The 13,383-nt window shown below is 65.0% G+C and overlaps 1 protein-coding gene across 1 annotated transcript in view; it reads left to right on the forward strand.

Moving 5' to 3' along the window:
* HTT (huntingtin) overlaps nucleotides 1-13,383 on the forward strand; it is a 91,097-nt gene that overhangs the window by 29,422 nt on the left and 48,292 nt on the right. The window contains exons 15-26 of the mRNA XM_028503844.2: nucleotides 1,084-1,195; nucleotides 1,451-1,588; nucleotides 2,407-2,565; nucleotides 2,658-2,755; nucleotides 3,754-3,893; nucleotides 4,829-4,892; nucleotides 5,104-5,204; nucleotides 7,067-7,213; nucleotides 8,988-9,108; nucleotides 9,554-9,630; nucleotides 10,550-10,701; nucleotides 11,621-11,823. Of these exons, the coding sequence (XP_028359645.1) occupies nucleotides 1,084-1,195; nucleotides 1,451-1,588; nucleotides 2,407-2,565; nucleotides 2,658-2,755; nucleotides 3,754-3,893; nucleotides 4,829-4,892; nucleotides 5,104-5,204; nucleotides 7,067-7,213; nucleotides 8,988-9,108; nucleotides 9,554-9,630; nucleotides 10,550-10,701; nucleotides 11,621-11,823 (1,512 nt within the window). The remainder of the gene's footprint in view (nucleotides 1-1,083; nucleotides 1,196-1,450; nucleotides 1,589-2,406; nucleotides 2,566-2,657; nucleotides 2,756-3,753; nucleotides 3,894-4,828; nucleotides 4,893-5,103; nucleotides 5,205-7,066; nucleotides 7,214-8,987; nucleotides 9,109-9,553; nucleotides 9,631-10,549; nucleotides 10,702-11,620; nucleotides 11,824-13,383) is intronic.

Raw genomic sequence — 13,383 nt, forward strand, 5'->3', positions numbered from 1 at the left:
CTGCCCCGCCCCTGCAGGCCCTGCCCAGTCCTCGAGAACCCCCCAGGCACACTGTCTGCCCCACCCGGTCTCTCGGGTCGTTCGTTCGAGGGTCTGCGTGGCTCTGCGGCGTTTCTTGTTTGTGGTCCGTGGAGTTGGTTTGTTTGTGGTGGTGAAACACGTAACACGAAGTCTCCCAGTTCAGTGGCTCTAAGCGCACTCACATTGTTGTGACACCGTTGCATCCATCTCCAGAAGTTTGTCATCTCCATCTCCCCAAACTGGAGCTCTGTCCCCCTTAATTGAAACCCCTCGCCCCCGGCCCCCCGCCACTCCGTTCTGCCTCTGTGGGTTCCACTGCCGGGGCCTCAGGTAGGAGAATCACGCGGTGCTTGTCTCTCCGTGTGACTGGCTCACCTCACTCGGCATGAGTGCCGTCCCGGGGGCCACCCACGCTGCAGTGGGCGCCAGGATTGCCTCCTGTTGCAGGCTGAGCAGTGTCGCACCGCACGCACACACCTCGTTCTGTTTCTCGCCCACTGGCGGGCGCCCGAGTGACTCCCGCTCTTGGGCTCTGGCGGGGAATGTGCCGTGAGCGGGGGTGTGCAGAGGCCCTGGTTCCCGTCCCTCAGCTGGGGTGGGTGGCTGAGTCACATGGTGACTCCACATTTCAGGGACCCACTGTCCTCCAGGTTAGGGCGAGAACTGGCGTGTGGCAGTCAGTCCCACACAGGTGCTGCTCTCGGGTCCCCGAGCACCAGCCCGCCGCCCTCTCCGAGCTGGGCCTTCCCCAGCTCCAGTTCACCTGTCCCGTTGTCGGGGGCCGCACTGCACTTCCCAGCAACCCCCTCTCCGGTGTGCCCTCCCCGCACTCCCAGCTCACCTGGCCGCAGCCCGCAGGCCTGGGGCTGAAACCGCCTCTCCCCATGTCAGCCTGCGCCAGCGTGGTCCGGGAGGGCGGGCGCGCCCACAGGCAGAGAGAGGGGTGGCGTCTGGGTGCCCCAGTGCGCGGCCCCGTGGCTGCCGGGAGCTCCGTGGAGCGAGCTGATGGGCGAGCGTCCCCTCTGGTTGCCAGAGGGGCGAGCGTCCGTTTCTCTGCTCTAGCCTTGCCGGGTCAAAGGTGACATCGGACAGTCTACAGACGAAGATTCGGCTCCCCTGGTCCATTGTGTCCGCCTTTTATCTGCGTCGTTTCTGCTGACTGGGGAAAAAAACGGTAAGTGTGGGAGGGCGGGGGCCCGGCTGAAGGAGCTGCCGGCTTTCAGAGTCGGCCTGTGGCCAGCCCTGTGCCCGGTTCCTGCAGCCGAGGGCGCTGAGTGGGGGTGAGCGTGAGTGGGGGATCCTCTGCCTGCTGGGGGGAGGGAGCGAGGGTGCGGCGGGGCGGCCGCTGCCGTGGGTCGGGCTCGGCTCGTGCGGGAGTTGGACGCCTGCAGCCCTGACGCTGACGGCGCCGTGCGTGGTCTCGTTGCAGCGCTGGTTCCGGATCGGGACGTGCGGGTCAGCGTGAAGGCGCTGGCGCTCAGCTGCGTCGGGGCTGCCGTGGCCCTCTACCCGGAGGCCTTCTTCAGCAAGCTGTACAGGGCCCCTCCCGACGCCGCGGAGCACGCTGGTACGCGGGCGCGCGGCGCTCACTCCTGCGCTCGGTCTCCTCGCGGAGCCTCTGCGCCCGCCCACCCTGCTGCTCCAGCTCGGGCGGGGCCTGGTCGGCCGCGTCTGGTCGGCCGCGTCGTGGGCCCTGGTCACAGCCGTGCGCACAGCACACAGACCTCGCTGTGGTGCTGCACGGGCGCCTGCCCACGCGTGCTTTGCCGGTGTGCACACGGCAGCAGCAGGGTTTTGGGACACAGGTCCAGCTGACCACACGACGGTTTCTACCATGAGCACACGTGTGCGTGATGAAAGTTTATGCCGCAGTCCCGCTGAGTCAGGCCAGACGCTCCCGCCTGGGGACGTGGGGGGCCTGCGAGTGGCCGAGGCCCCAGCTGGCCGGTCCCCTTCGCACACCCTTGGGGACGCGCCTCCTTGCAGAGGCGGCTCCTCGGTGGGAAGAGCTGCGTTTCTGGGGTCCTCCCCCTGTCCCCCCCGCCCCCCGCCCCATCTTTGGGTGAGGGCCAGATCTGTGCTGTTGTGTTCGTGTGGGTAAATGTGGGCTTGCCTGAGGGTTTCCGATCGTTTTGAAGTTAAAAATGGACATTTTGCTGATTGCTGACACCCCGGAGTGCGGCCCGTTGTGTCAGTGACCCCAGGGGTGCCTGAACCCAGAGTCGCACAGCCCCTGCCCGCCTCCCGGCTGCCCGTGACTCCGGTCGGGTCTCGTCTGGGTCCGGGCCGCCCCGCCCCTCATCTCTTTCCCGGGAAGGGAGCTCTCCCTGCGAGTTAGGAGCCTCGGGGGGCCTTCCTCAGCACCCGGGCCGTTTGTCCCCGCAGAGGAGCAGTGCGTCTCGGACGTCGTGAACTACACCGCGCACGGGGACCCGCAGGTCCGAGGGGCCACGGCCGTGCTCTGCGGGGCGCTCCTCTGCTCCGTCCTCGGCCGCTCCCGCTTCCGTGTGGGCGGCGGGCTGGGCTCCGTCCGGACCCTGACAGGTGAGGGCGGGTCTGGAGAGCCGGAGACCTCTGGGGGCGTCGCTGCCGAGTCCACGCGTGCACGAAGGGTGTGCTCTTGCTCTCCCGGCCAGGGAGCACGTTTTCTCTGGCGGACTGCGTCCCTCTGCTGCAGAAGACCCTGAAGGACGAGTCTTCTGTCACCTGCAAGCTGGCGTGCACGGCCGTGCGGGTGAGCACCGCGGGGCGCATTGCCCCGAGCGCCGGGGAGGTTTCCATGGTCGTGGTCGACACGTGCGGCGTGTCCCGGCGTCCCGGGCTGTGAGCGCCGCAGGCAGCCACCCGCGTGTCCTCCCCGTAGCTTCGGGAGGGAGGAAACCATCGCCGTAGAGCGAAGGTTTCATAGACTCCTGTTCACGTGTTGATTCTCAAAGTGGATGTTGGAAACACCCCTTTCCCTGAAGAGTGTGTTTAGAAACTGACCTTGCTCTAACAGCAAATGTCGCACACATTGAGTTAAAGTGACTCCATCAAGCCGTGAGAGGCTGAGAGCGTGCAGCCCAAGGGGACTCGCCGCCTGCACTCGGGTCAGTGGCGGCCCCCTGACCTTCGCACGAGGCCCCTGACCTTCGCGTGGTGCGGGTCCAGCCTCTGTGCCACTGGGGCCGTAGGTCCCCCTGGCCAGTCGTCGTCAAGAAAGCGTAACCGATAAAGATTTTTAAAAAAATCCCCACAAAACCCCGTAACTGTCCATTTGTAGGACCCCTTCCCTTTTTAAAATGCTGTGGCCTAGCCGGAGCTGTGCTGTTGCTCCCGGCACTTGCCGAGTCCTGGTCGAGCGCAGGCGTGTGTTGGCAGCAGGCCTGGTGCGGCCCCGTGCCGGCCTGTGTGCGCAGGGGCTGGCGGGAGTGCTGGGGGGGCTGGGAACCGTGCCGCCCCCGGAGCCCCGTCCTTCACCCTGGCACTGAGCCCGCTGTAGAAGGGGCGGGAGGTGTGGCCTGGTCCCCCTCCTCAGCGCTGACAGACGCTCGTGAGGCAGGTGTCTCGGGCAGAGACCAGGGCCGAGGTAGACGTGGGCGGAGGAGATTACGTGGAGTGGCAGGGACACGCTCAGGACCAGAGTTTTCTGAGGGAGGGCTCGCACGGCCAGTGCCACCGAGACGGGGGCCGCGGGCGTGTGCCAGGGAGGCGCGGGGTGTGGGGGTGCCACGGCGGCGGCTTTCCCCCCAGCACTGCGTCATGAGCCTGTGCAGCAGCAGCTACAGCGACCTGGGGCTGCAGCTGATCACCGACGTGCTGAGCCTGCGGAGCAGCTCCTACTGGCTGGTGCGCACGGAGCTGCTGGAGACGCTCGCGGAGGTCGACTTCAGGTGCGTGCCCCAGCTTCTCGCGCCGGGCGTCGACGGGGAGGCCTGGGCTGCTTGGGGTGGGCGGCGGCGGTCACCAGGGCTCCCAGGTGCGAGTGTCGCCAGGTCCCCCGTGTGGCGGACACCTGGCGGCTTTGTCGCCGAGACAGCTTTCCTAGCACCAGACTCAGGAGGTCGTCTGGGCAGCAGAGGGGGTGTCGTTCCGGCGGGCTTAGCCGTGGCGGCGATGGGGGGTGGCGATGGGGGGTGTCGAGCCCCGATGTCTGTGGCCCGCCTCGAGTCTGCCTCCGTGAACAGAGGGTGCGGCCACGTGGGACGCGGCCAGAGAGCCGGCCTGTGTCCGGTCGCCGTGCAGGGCCGGCCGTGGACGTGCTGCGCTCCCCGTCGCCCCGGCGTGAGTTCTGGCCTGAGTGGTTTCCCCTCAGTACCCCCTCACTCGGGGTTCGTGAGGGTGCGTGTTGAGCCTGGCCGTGTGCCGGGGGCTGCTCGTGCCCTCAGAACATCTCCGAGTATCCGGGACTGTGTCCCCTGCGCCCCCAGGCGGGACTCTGGACGTGGGGTCAGCACCTCCTGGGCTGCAACCAGCGGGCCGGGAAGGTGCGGCCTTCTGCCCGCAGCTGCCCTGCCTTCTGCCTGTGTGTTTGGGCCGATTTTCAGGGCACTCGGAGCCTTTCCAAATAATACACGTTAATGTTTACTTGAAGAGAAGTGGTTTTCCCAGTGCCCCTGATTGACAGAGTCTGAGAGGGTGCAAATCCTTGCCGGAGCACAGTAGTTCTCCCACCCCTTTAAGTCAGTGCTGACCCCGGGCGGCCCTGGCCGCGGACCGGCCCGCCCCGGATGGCCCGCCCTGGTGGTTTGTGTGTCCGTGTCCTGCCGGCCGGCGGAGGTGCCTGTGGGCAGTGAACCGCCTCTGGGGAAATGTGTTCTCTCCTCAGGCTGGTGAGCTTTCTGGAGGCCAAAGCCGAACGCCTGCACAGAGGGGCGCACCATTACACGGGGGTAAGCCCCACGGCGCCGGCCGCGCCCACCCTACACTGCTCTGTCCTGGGGGGGTGGGTCTTGTGGAACGCATGCTGCCGAGACCGATTCCCGACGAAGCGTGCAAGTTGGGGTTGTGTGGTGTGAACCCACGACCGGTGAACTTAACACCTTTACCAAGAGTTTAGCTGCACACAGAGCTTGTGTCTCTTTCTTCTTCTTCTCTCCAAAGCTTCTGAAGCTGCAAGACCGGGTGCTCAATGACGTGGTCATCTACCTGCTCGGGGACGAGGACCCCAGGGTGCGGCACGTTGCTGCCGCCTCCCTGATCAGGTATTTGCCAAGGGTCTCTCCTCAGCCACTCGTTTTGTGTGAAGCGCTGAGAGCTGTGAGGACGGCCAGAGGGAGCCAGCCAGAGGCTGTAGGGCGGCACTTCCTGCTCCTCTGGCACGTGCGGGGCCGAGTGTGGCCCAGCCGCCTGCCATGGGCACCTGCTCAGGGACCGGCCCTGCAGAGTGGCACTGAGAAGGAAGTCCCGGTGGCCCTCCGCCCCGCCTGGAGGTGGGGGCAGCTGTGACCGCTGTGCTGCATGTCCTGTCCACAAGCGGCTGTTCCCAGTTCCGACAGAACACAAGCACGGCTTTGTGGTCCGGTCACCTCCAGTTTGTGACATCTCTGGTCACCTCCAGTTCGTGACCGAATCTTCCTGGGACCCGATGCTCTTCTGGAGGGGTGTTCTGACCAGAGCCATTTTTTACTGGGGGGTGGGGTTGTGATGAGCTTCCGTGTCAGTGTCACTCGGGTGTAAAAATCTTTTTACGTGTGACTTTTTTGTTGTTCTTTAAATTCATTTTTGGAAGTTGAGTTACTAAGGCGAGCTTTTTGATTTTTAAAAAACATTTTAATAGCCCTGGCTGATAGGGCTCAGTGGATTGAGTGCCATGGCACCTGTGAACCAGAGAGTCGCCGGTTTGATTCCTGGTCAGGGCACATGCCTGGGTTGTGGGTCCAGGTCCCTAGTGGGGGGTGTGCAAGAGGCAACCACACACTGATGTGTCTCTCCCTCTCCTTTTGTGTCCCTTCCCCTCTGTCTAAAAATAAGTGAAATCTGTAAAATATTTTAAGAGCTTTCTTGGAGGTATAATTTACATCCCTTAAAATGCACACATCTTCAGTGGACAATTAAATGATGTTTAGTGCATTTACAGACTGTGAGCATCACCACAGCCCCGTTCTAGAACCTGCCCATCCCCCCACAGAGGGCCCCTGTGCCTGGTCAGAAGCCCCTTGTTTCCACTGCAGCCCCGGCAGCTGGGAACCCCCCCCCCTCCGTGGACATCTCCTCTAAGTGGGTCCCTGCAGGAGCGGGCCTTTGCCCTGGCTTCCCCTGAGGGTCTGGGGGCCAGCGCACAGGAGCGGCAGGGGCGCCAGGAGTCCGTGCACTCCGTTGCTGAGGAGAGTTCCGTGGTGTGGCTCCTTCTGTCCCCTCGTTCACCAGAGGACAGTGGCTGCCATTCCTGCTCCCCGGCGACTGTGGCCGTGGGCCCACGAGACCCTGCGTGGACGTGCAGACCCTCAGGAACGGCCCTGTCAGGGCTTCGGCGCCTGCCGTGGCGCAGCCGTCCTGAAACACGCCCCCCGCCAGCCTGGGGCCGGGGCCAGGCCCGACCCTGCTCACCATGCAGGGCGCTTTAGAAACCTTAACGGTGTGCCCCTTGTTCAGGCAGAAATTGGCTTTTTCTTTTTTTGAAAGATTTTTGTTTATTTTTATAGAGAGGGGGAGGGAGGGGGGAAGAGCAGGAGAGAAACATCGATCGGTTGTCTTTTCATGTGCGCTCTGCCCAGGGGTCGGATCCGTACCTCTCAGTCCACAAGACGATGCCTCAACCGGCTGAGCCTCACCGGCCGGGGGGTGAGGGATATTTCCATTGGAGCGTTGAGTGTGTGCAGAGAAAGGCACGTCACTTGACGACAGGCAAAGGGAATGTGCGGCCCCCAGTTCCTTCCGAGTGGGCGAGTGGCCCTGGGACCGGAGCCCCCACCCTTGGGTGCCTGCAGAGCTCCACACCTGGAGAAGGGGGCGGCCTCCGGTGCGCAGCCGGTGCCGGGGGCCCAACGGCTGGGACAGAGAGGGGCGGTGATCCCAGGGGAGATGCTGCGCCTTCTCATGCAGACGGCCCTTCCTTCCGCGGCAGGCTCGTTCCCAAGCTGTTCTACAGGTGCGACCAGGGGCAGGCCGACCCCGTTGTGGCCGTGGCCAGAGACCAGAGCAGCGTCCACCTGAAGCTGCTCATGCACGAGGCGCAGCCCGCGTCCCACTTCTCCGTCAGCACCATCACCAGGTAGGCCGGCTGTGCCGGGTCCGGCAGCGCGCCCTTTCCCGGGCGCCTGACTTCCTTCCTGTGGGGCTCTCGTCCCGCGTGAGTCTTCTGGGAAACCCTCCAGGCGAGGGGGCTCGGGCAGGCGGTCTTCCGTGGCGGGGCGTGTCTCTGTCCCGGGGTTCAGCGCCCCGCCCACCCCTGCACACGCGTCCACCCAGTCCTGCCGCGGCGGCCCAGGCGGCCGAGTTGCTCACAGCGTCCCCGCGAGTGTGTTTCTCTGTGTGACCCCGTGTGGTCCTTCCTGAAAACTCGCCTGTTCCGTTCCTCCCTTGCACCTGTGTTCCCCGTGGTGCATCCGGTTACGCTGTGCCTGTTGGTTTCTAGGTGAGCGGGCTCTTGAAGGGTGTCAGGTCACGGGCCCCCGCTCGCTGGGAGAAACCCCCAGCGCAGCTCCGGGTGGCTGTGCACCGCGCTCGTCTGGCGCCCGGGCGAGCGGCCGAGCGGCCGGAGTGACTCGGGCAGAGACACTTTCGTGGGGTCACCCCTTTCTTCAGAACGTGACCCCGAGAAGGAGACTGCGGGAGGGAGAAGACTGCGCTGTTCTGGCTCTCTGCGTCTTGAGTGCCGTTTTGAAGAGTGGTTTTTGCTGAGTGGTGGTTTTTGTTAAAAACTCGGGCTAGGTGGCATCTCAGCCGAAGGTTCACGCGACGCCTTGGTTCTGAGCTGGAACTCGGCTTGTCGGGTTTGAGGTCGCTGCCCCTCAGTCAGACCTTCTCCCTCGCGTAGCAGCTGCTGAGGTGCACGCGTGAGGCAGCTTCTCCCGGGGAGGAGCACCCTCTCGTTGACCTCAGAGCTGGCGCCCTCGCTCTCGGACGGACTCGGGCTGGTGCTCCTCTAGGATGAGCCGGAGCCGCGCCGGAGCGCGCCGTTGTCAGGCGTGGCGAGCGCGGGGGATGCCGCTGTTTCCGAACGCCGGTTCAGGAAACACGTTCGGTCCCGCCAGAGACGTGTGTGGTAGTTCCTTCCCGTGGGCTCTGAACCGCGACTGTGAGAAACCCCCAGTCCCCAGCGCAGACCGGCCTCCCGCCGTCCGCCCGGGTCCCTTAGGGGCACCCCCCCCCGTGCCCCCCCACCCCCACCACTGGTTTAGGCTCCGCGTGAGCAGGTGCCCATGGCCCCTTGGTCTGTCGTGGAGCGCGGCCGTGGGCAGGACACTGGCTGGTCTGAGAGTGCCCCAGCGCTAACCTGGTGGGATCCTTCACCGAGTCGGAGAGTTGGGGTCTGTGTAGCTGCAAGGAGGGTGACGTGGCCGCGGGCCTTGGACGGCGCGTGGGGTGGGCCGGCAGCCCTGGGGGGAGGGGTTTCCTTTGGTTGGAACTAGGAGGGGCTCCATGACGGACGTCTCTACAGGGGCGGCTCCGGGCGCTGGAGTGCTGGCAGGGAGGCGCCAGGAGAAGGGTGCTGCCCGGAGGAGGGAGGGCGACCGAGGCTGGTTTTATCCCCACACAGTGGGCCTGGCTCTGTGGAAGGTGGCTGTCCGAGGTCCAGGGTGGGCAGTGGGAGATGGGAGGCGGAGCTCGGGCCTCGGGCCCTGCTTCCAGTGGCCTCCGCAGCCCAGCGGGGGGCTGTCAGGGCCCTTGGAGGAATGACCAGTTTCCGTGCGGTCTTCCACTTAGAAGCCAGGACTCCTTCAGCTTTCTGTAGCCTGTAGTCTTAAACTTCTAAATGCCGTCTGGACTTGGAAACGCCCTGAGCCCCGGCAGCAGACTCTGAGTCCCCGCGTTTTCCGCACCAGGATGTACAGAGGCTACAGCCTGCTGCCGAGCATGACGGACGTCACCCTGGAGAACAACCTGTCCAGAGTCGTCGCCGCCGTGTCGCAGCAGCTGGTCACGGCCACCACGCGCGCGCTCACGGTGGGTCTCCGCGGCGGGGCACCGAGGAGCTGTGCCCCGCGGACCGAGGCCTGGTCTGCTCCGGGAGCAGTGCGGGTGGCTTTCTTCTCCCACGGTTAGAGCGACGCAGGCTCGTCGTGACGAGAGCCGCCGACAGAGGAGACGCGAGAGAGAGAGTAGAGGCTGGTGATCTGACGGGGTCCGACCGGACGTTCAGACCGTCTCGGGGACTAGTGTGTGCTAGGGAGTGAAAACCGGAGATGCTGACAGAGTTTCCTGTTTTAGATTTTGTTTGTTTATTTTTACAGAGCGGAAGGGAGGGAGAAAGAGGGGGAGAGAAACATCCCTGTGGGTTGCCTGTTACGTGCCCCGTACTGGGGAACCAGTGCTCAACCCCCTGAGCCGCGCCAGCCAGGGCCGAAGATGCCTCTTGGTGTGTGGGAGTGACTTCTTTCTTCCTCTGCAGTTTGGATGCTGCGAAGCTCTGTGTCTTCTCTCCACGGCCTTTCCGGTTTGCGTCTGGAGCCTGGGCTGGCATTGCGGGTAAGTGTTTTTCTCGGCACGTGGTCGTCTGCAGTCACGCCATACGCACACACTCACTGGAATCCCGTTTTCCTTCTCGTTCAGCACCGCACAGACGCTCATTCCCCTGCGGCTAGCCGTGTGGGGCCCGGGGGTGGGTGCTGCGGGGAACACCGAGCTGGCCGTAGCTCACGGGCGCCCAGCGCTCCCTCTCCGGCGCGGGGGAGGGCTTCTGCGTGCGGGTCCGCACGTGCTGGCGAGGACTTTCCGACTGGCTTGCTTCGTCCTAGAATTAAAAACTTAGGAATACTTGTTGTTTAACATCAAACGTGACCTACTACACAACATCGTGAGGAACCAGAGGCGTGAGGTGTAGTGAAAGTTTTCCTGTAGAACGATGTGCCGCAGCGGGCGGCCGGCCCTGCGGCAACCCGAGGGGTGACTCTGCGTCCTCCTCAGCATCAAGGAGGGAGCAGGCTTTGGTTGTGCGTGCCGGAGCTGACGACGGGCACACCGGGTGGGGTGTGGTCTGCGACTGTCGTGTGTGTGTGTGTGTGTGTGTGCCGACGTGGCTCGCATCCCGTCTGGAGTGGTGTCCTCTGAGGACGCACACTCCCTGCCCCGCACCTGCAGCTCCCGGTCACAGGTGCAGCCCCTGGCTTCTGAGCAACTCGCCATGGAGTGAAATGTGCTACTCAAAAGTTAAAGAGAGTCGTCAGAATACACAGGTGTAATACTTTTAAGTCAGACTGATCAGCTGGTTTTTCTCCGGTGATTTTTATGGAGCTGGGTTTACGGGGAAGCTGTTGGTCAATTGTAAAACCGCTGTATGAGTCCGTGTAAAACGCACCGTGACAGGCCTCCCTCTTGGTTGGGAGGGGAGGCCAGACGGCTCGCCTCAGAGCCGTCCTGTAGGCTGAGCGCCAGTGTCTGCTTGCAGAGTGCCCCCGCTGGGCGCCCCAGACGAGTCCCGGAAGAGCTGCACGGTCGGCATGGTCACCACGGTGCTCACCCTGCTCTCGTCAGCATGGTTCCCGCTGGACCTCTCAGCCCATCAGGATGCTCTGATCCTGGCTGGAAACCTGCTTGCAGGTACCAGTACCGCCTTGAAATGGAAACCCCCAGCCTTTGGACCCTCGGAGGGCGGGGTGGTGAGCGCCTGCAGGGCGGCGCTGGGAGGCCACACGTTGCCTTGGTGCAGAGACCTGTGCTGCAGGCGGGCGGTCCGTGTCCAGCGTTCCAGCGGTGGCCTTTCCCAGGTCCGCCCCTCCGCTGGGTGCAGACCAGCTCAGCTCTCACCTCCCCTGAGGGCACCGTGGGCCGGGCTCGCTCTCAGCAGCACGGGAGCAAGCCTTAGGGGCCGGCAGGGAGGGTCTCCCCGGCGGAGGGCAGGGCACCCACCGGGGCAGGGAGACCTGAAAACTGTGACATCCGGGAACTGCAAGTCATTTCGGTGTCACATGAGGGCGAGGACACGGACAGAGGATGTGGCCGGTGAGGCGGGAAGGGCCCACGGTCAGCGAGGGGTGTGGGTGTGGTCCGTCTAGGTCAGCAGGACTCCTCCTCCGTGTCCTGGAGGTCTCGGACGGGCCTGACGGCTGGCGGGTTAGTGTTGGAGGAGGAGGAGCGGGGGCTCAGGGGGCTCGAGGCGTCCTTGAGGGAAGGGCGAGGCCGAACAAGGTGACGGCTGCGTGGTCTTGGGGGCGGAGACCGCTGCCAGGGGACCGAGGGAGGGGAACAGCAGGCCTGGGGCACAGCCGAGCTTCGGCGGAGAAGACGAGGAAGGGGCCCGGGGGACCGTCGCATCCTGGGTGGCTGTGTGATCGTGGCAGTCACGGAGGTTGGGGCCACGGTGTTTGGGGAGGACGCCAGTTTCCTGTCCAGTGTGAGGCCCAGCCGACGCCCAGGCGGGGGTGTCCCGTGGGGCCGGGTCTGGAGGACACGCGTTTCCTGAGCGGCTTCTTGTGCGCGCGCTGCAGGGCGGGAGGTAACCCTTGCGCCTGTCTCACAGCCAGCGCCCCCAAGTCTCTGAGGAGCTCCTGGGCCACGGAGGAGGAGGCCGGCCCGGCCGCCGGCAAGCAGGAGGAGGCGTGGCCGGCGCTGGGGGACCGCAGCCTGGTGCCCATGGTGGAGCAGCTCTTCTCCCACCTGCTGAAGGTGGTCAACGTCTGTGCGCACGTGCTGGACGAGGTGGCTCCCGGGCCCGCCGCCAAGGTGACTGCCGCGCCCCGGCTTCCCTGCGCGCCCGCACTTCCCTCGAGTCCCGGGCTGTCGGCGAGCACAGGTGCTCCTGCCACAACCCTGACTCAGCACCCCGCCACTGCTCCCTCGGGGCCAGTCGGCACCCCGCCGTCCCGTCCCCTCTTTGCCCAGCTGCCCAACATCCCCCCGGCAACCGTGGGCTCGTCTCTGTGTCTGGGAGTCTGGGTTTGTGCTGTGTGTTCCTTTATTCCGTTTCTTTTTCTTGGATTATGCCGGTGAAATCATAGTGTTTGTCCTCCTCTGTCTGACCTGTGTCACTCAGTGGTCCCCAGCCTTCTTGGCACCAGGGACCAGTTTCGTGGCAGACAGGGTCCATCCGCAGGTCCGGGCAGGGTGGTTCGGGAGGACGGAGGCTCGGGACATCCAAGTCCCCCTCCTGCCGTGCGGCCCAGTTGCTCCGGGGGCCCGAGCTGTTCCCGTCTGTGGCCGGGAGGTGGGGGACCCCTGCTCCAGACCCGTCCGTGTCGTGCACGGCAACACACCATTCTCTTCCACGGCGGGGGAGTGTTCCGTCAGATACACTCACACGCGTGTGTTCATCTCACCTGCTTTCTGCCCACCCGTCCGCCGGTGGGCACGCAGGTCGCTGGCGCACCTGGCTGCTGTGAGCGGCGCCGCACACGCACCTTTTCAGATGAGTGTTTGAGTGTCTCTGTGCACGCTCTGCCCAGAAGTGGGGTGGCTGGATCAGGGGCGGCTACGTTTTCAACGTTCTGAGGCAGCGCCACACTGGCCCCTGTGGCGGCCCCGCCGGCCCGCCTTCCCCGCAGCCGTGCAGCGGCGCAGGGGACCGAGCCCCTCGGGGTGTCTGTCACCGAGCTGGAGTTCCGGCGGCCGCCTGCAGGTGGCGGCTCCCGCGCGGGGCGCGGCGGCACCAGGGGGCAGGCCCGCCCGGGCGTCTTCAGCGCCCAACCGCAGAGGCCCCGGAGCTGTCTTTGGAGCGCCGGTCCGCTGTGGGCAGCGCCGTGCGGCCTCTCCGCCCGGGGCCCGGCAGCCGCCCGGGCAGGCCACGTTGTGCCACGCCGCCTCTCTCACTGCGTGTCTCGCAGAGTCGGAGACACGCAAGTCCTCGCCGCTCTGCACCCTGGCTCCCCAGTCCTTCGTTTTCCCTGCTAGTGTCCTGCAACAACCATGTGCACGCATGTATGTGTGTGTGTACACGTGCCGACACACGGCACACAGCCCCAGCCGTCTCTGTGTCCTCGGCCACTCCTCTGGTCCGGACGGACAGATGGAGAGTCTCATCGGGATGACCGTGGCAGCCTCTGGCTGTGTTTACTGGGAGCAGCGTTACTGACACGTGATGCAGTGAGGACTCCACCCCCTCACCACAGCACTCCCCAGCCAAAGTGGATGGCTCCCTCGGGCTCCCTGCGCCCACAGGGCCAGTCGGCCATCACCGGTCAGCTCTGGGGCCAGAAGGGAACGCGGCGTCCTTTAGCTGTCACCCCTCGGCCCGCCCGTGCCCCCCGGCTGCAGGCTGCCACCGGCCTTCTCTGTGTTGCCCCCCCT

This window comes from Phyllostomus discolor, chromosome 1 (assembly GCF_004126475.2).
Source record: "Phyllostomus discolor isolate MPI-MPIP mPhyDis1 chromosome 1, mPhyDis1.pri.v3, whole genome shotgun sequence".
Classification (NCBI taxonomy): Eukaryota; Metazoa; Chordata; class Mammalia; order Chiroptera; family Phyllostomidae; genus Phyllostomus; species Phyllostomus discolor.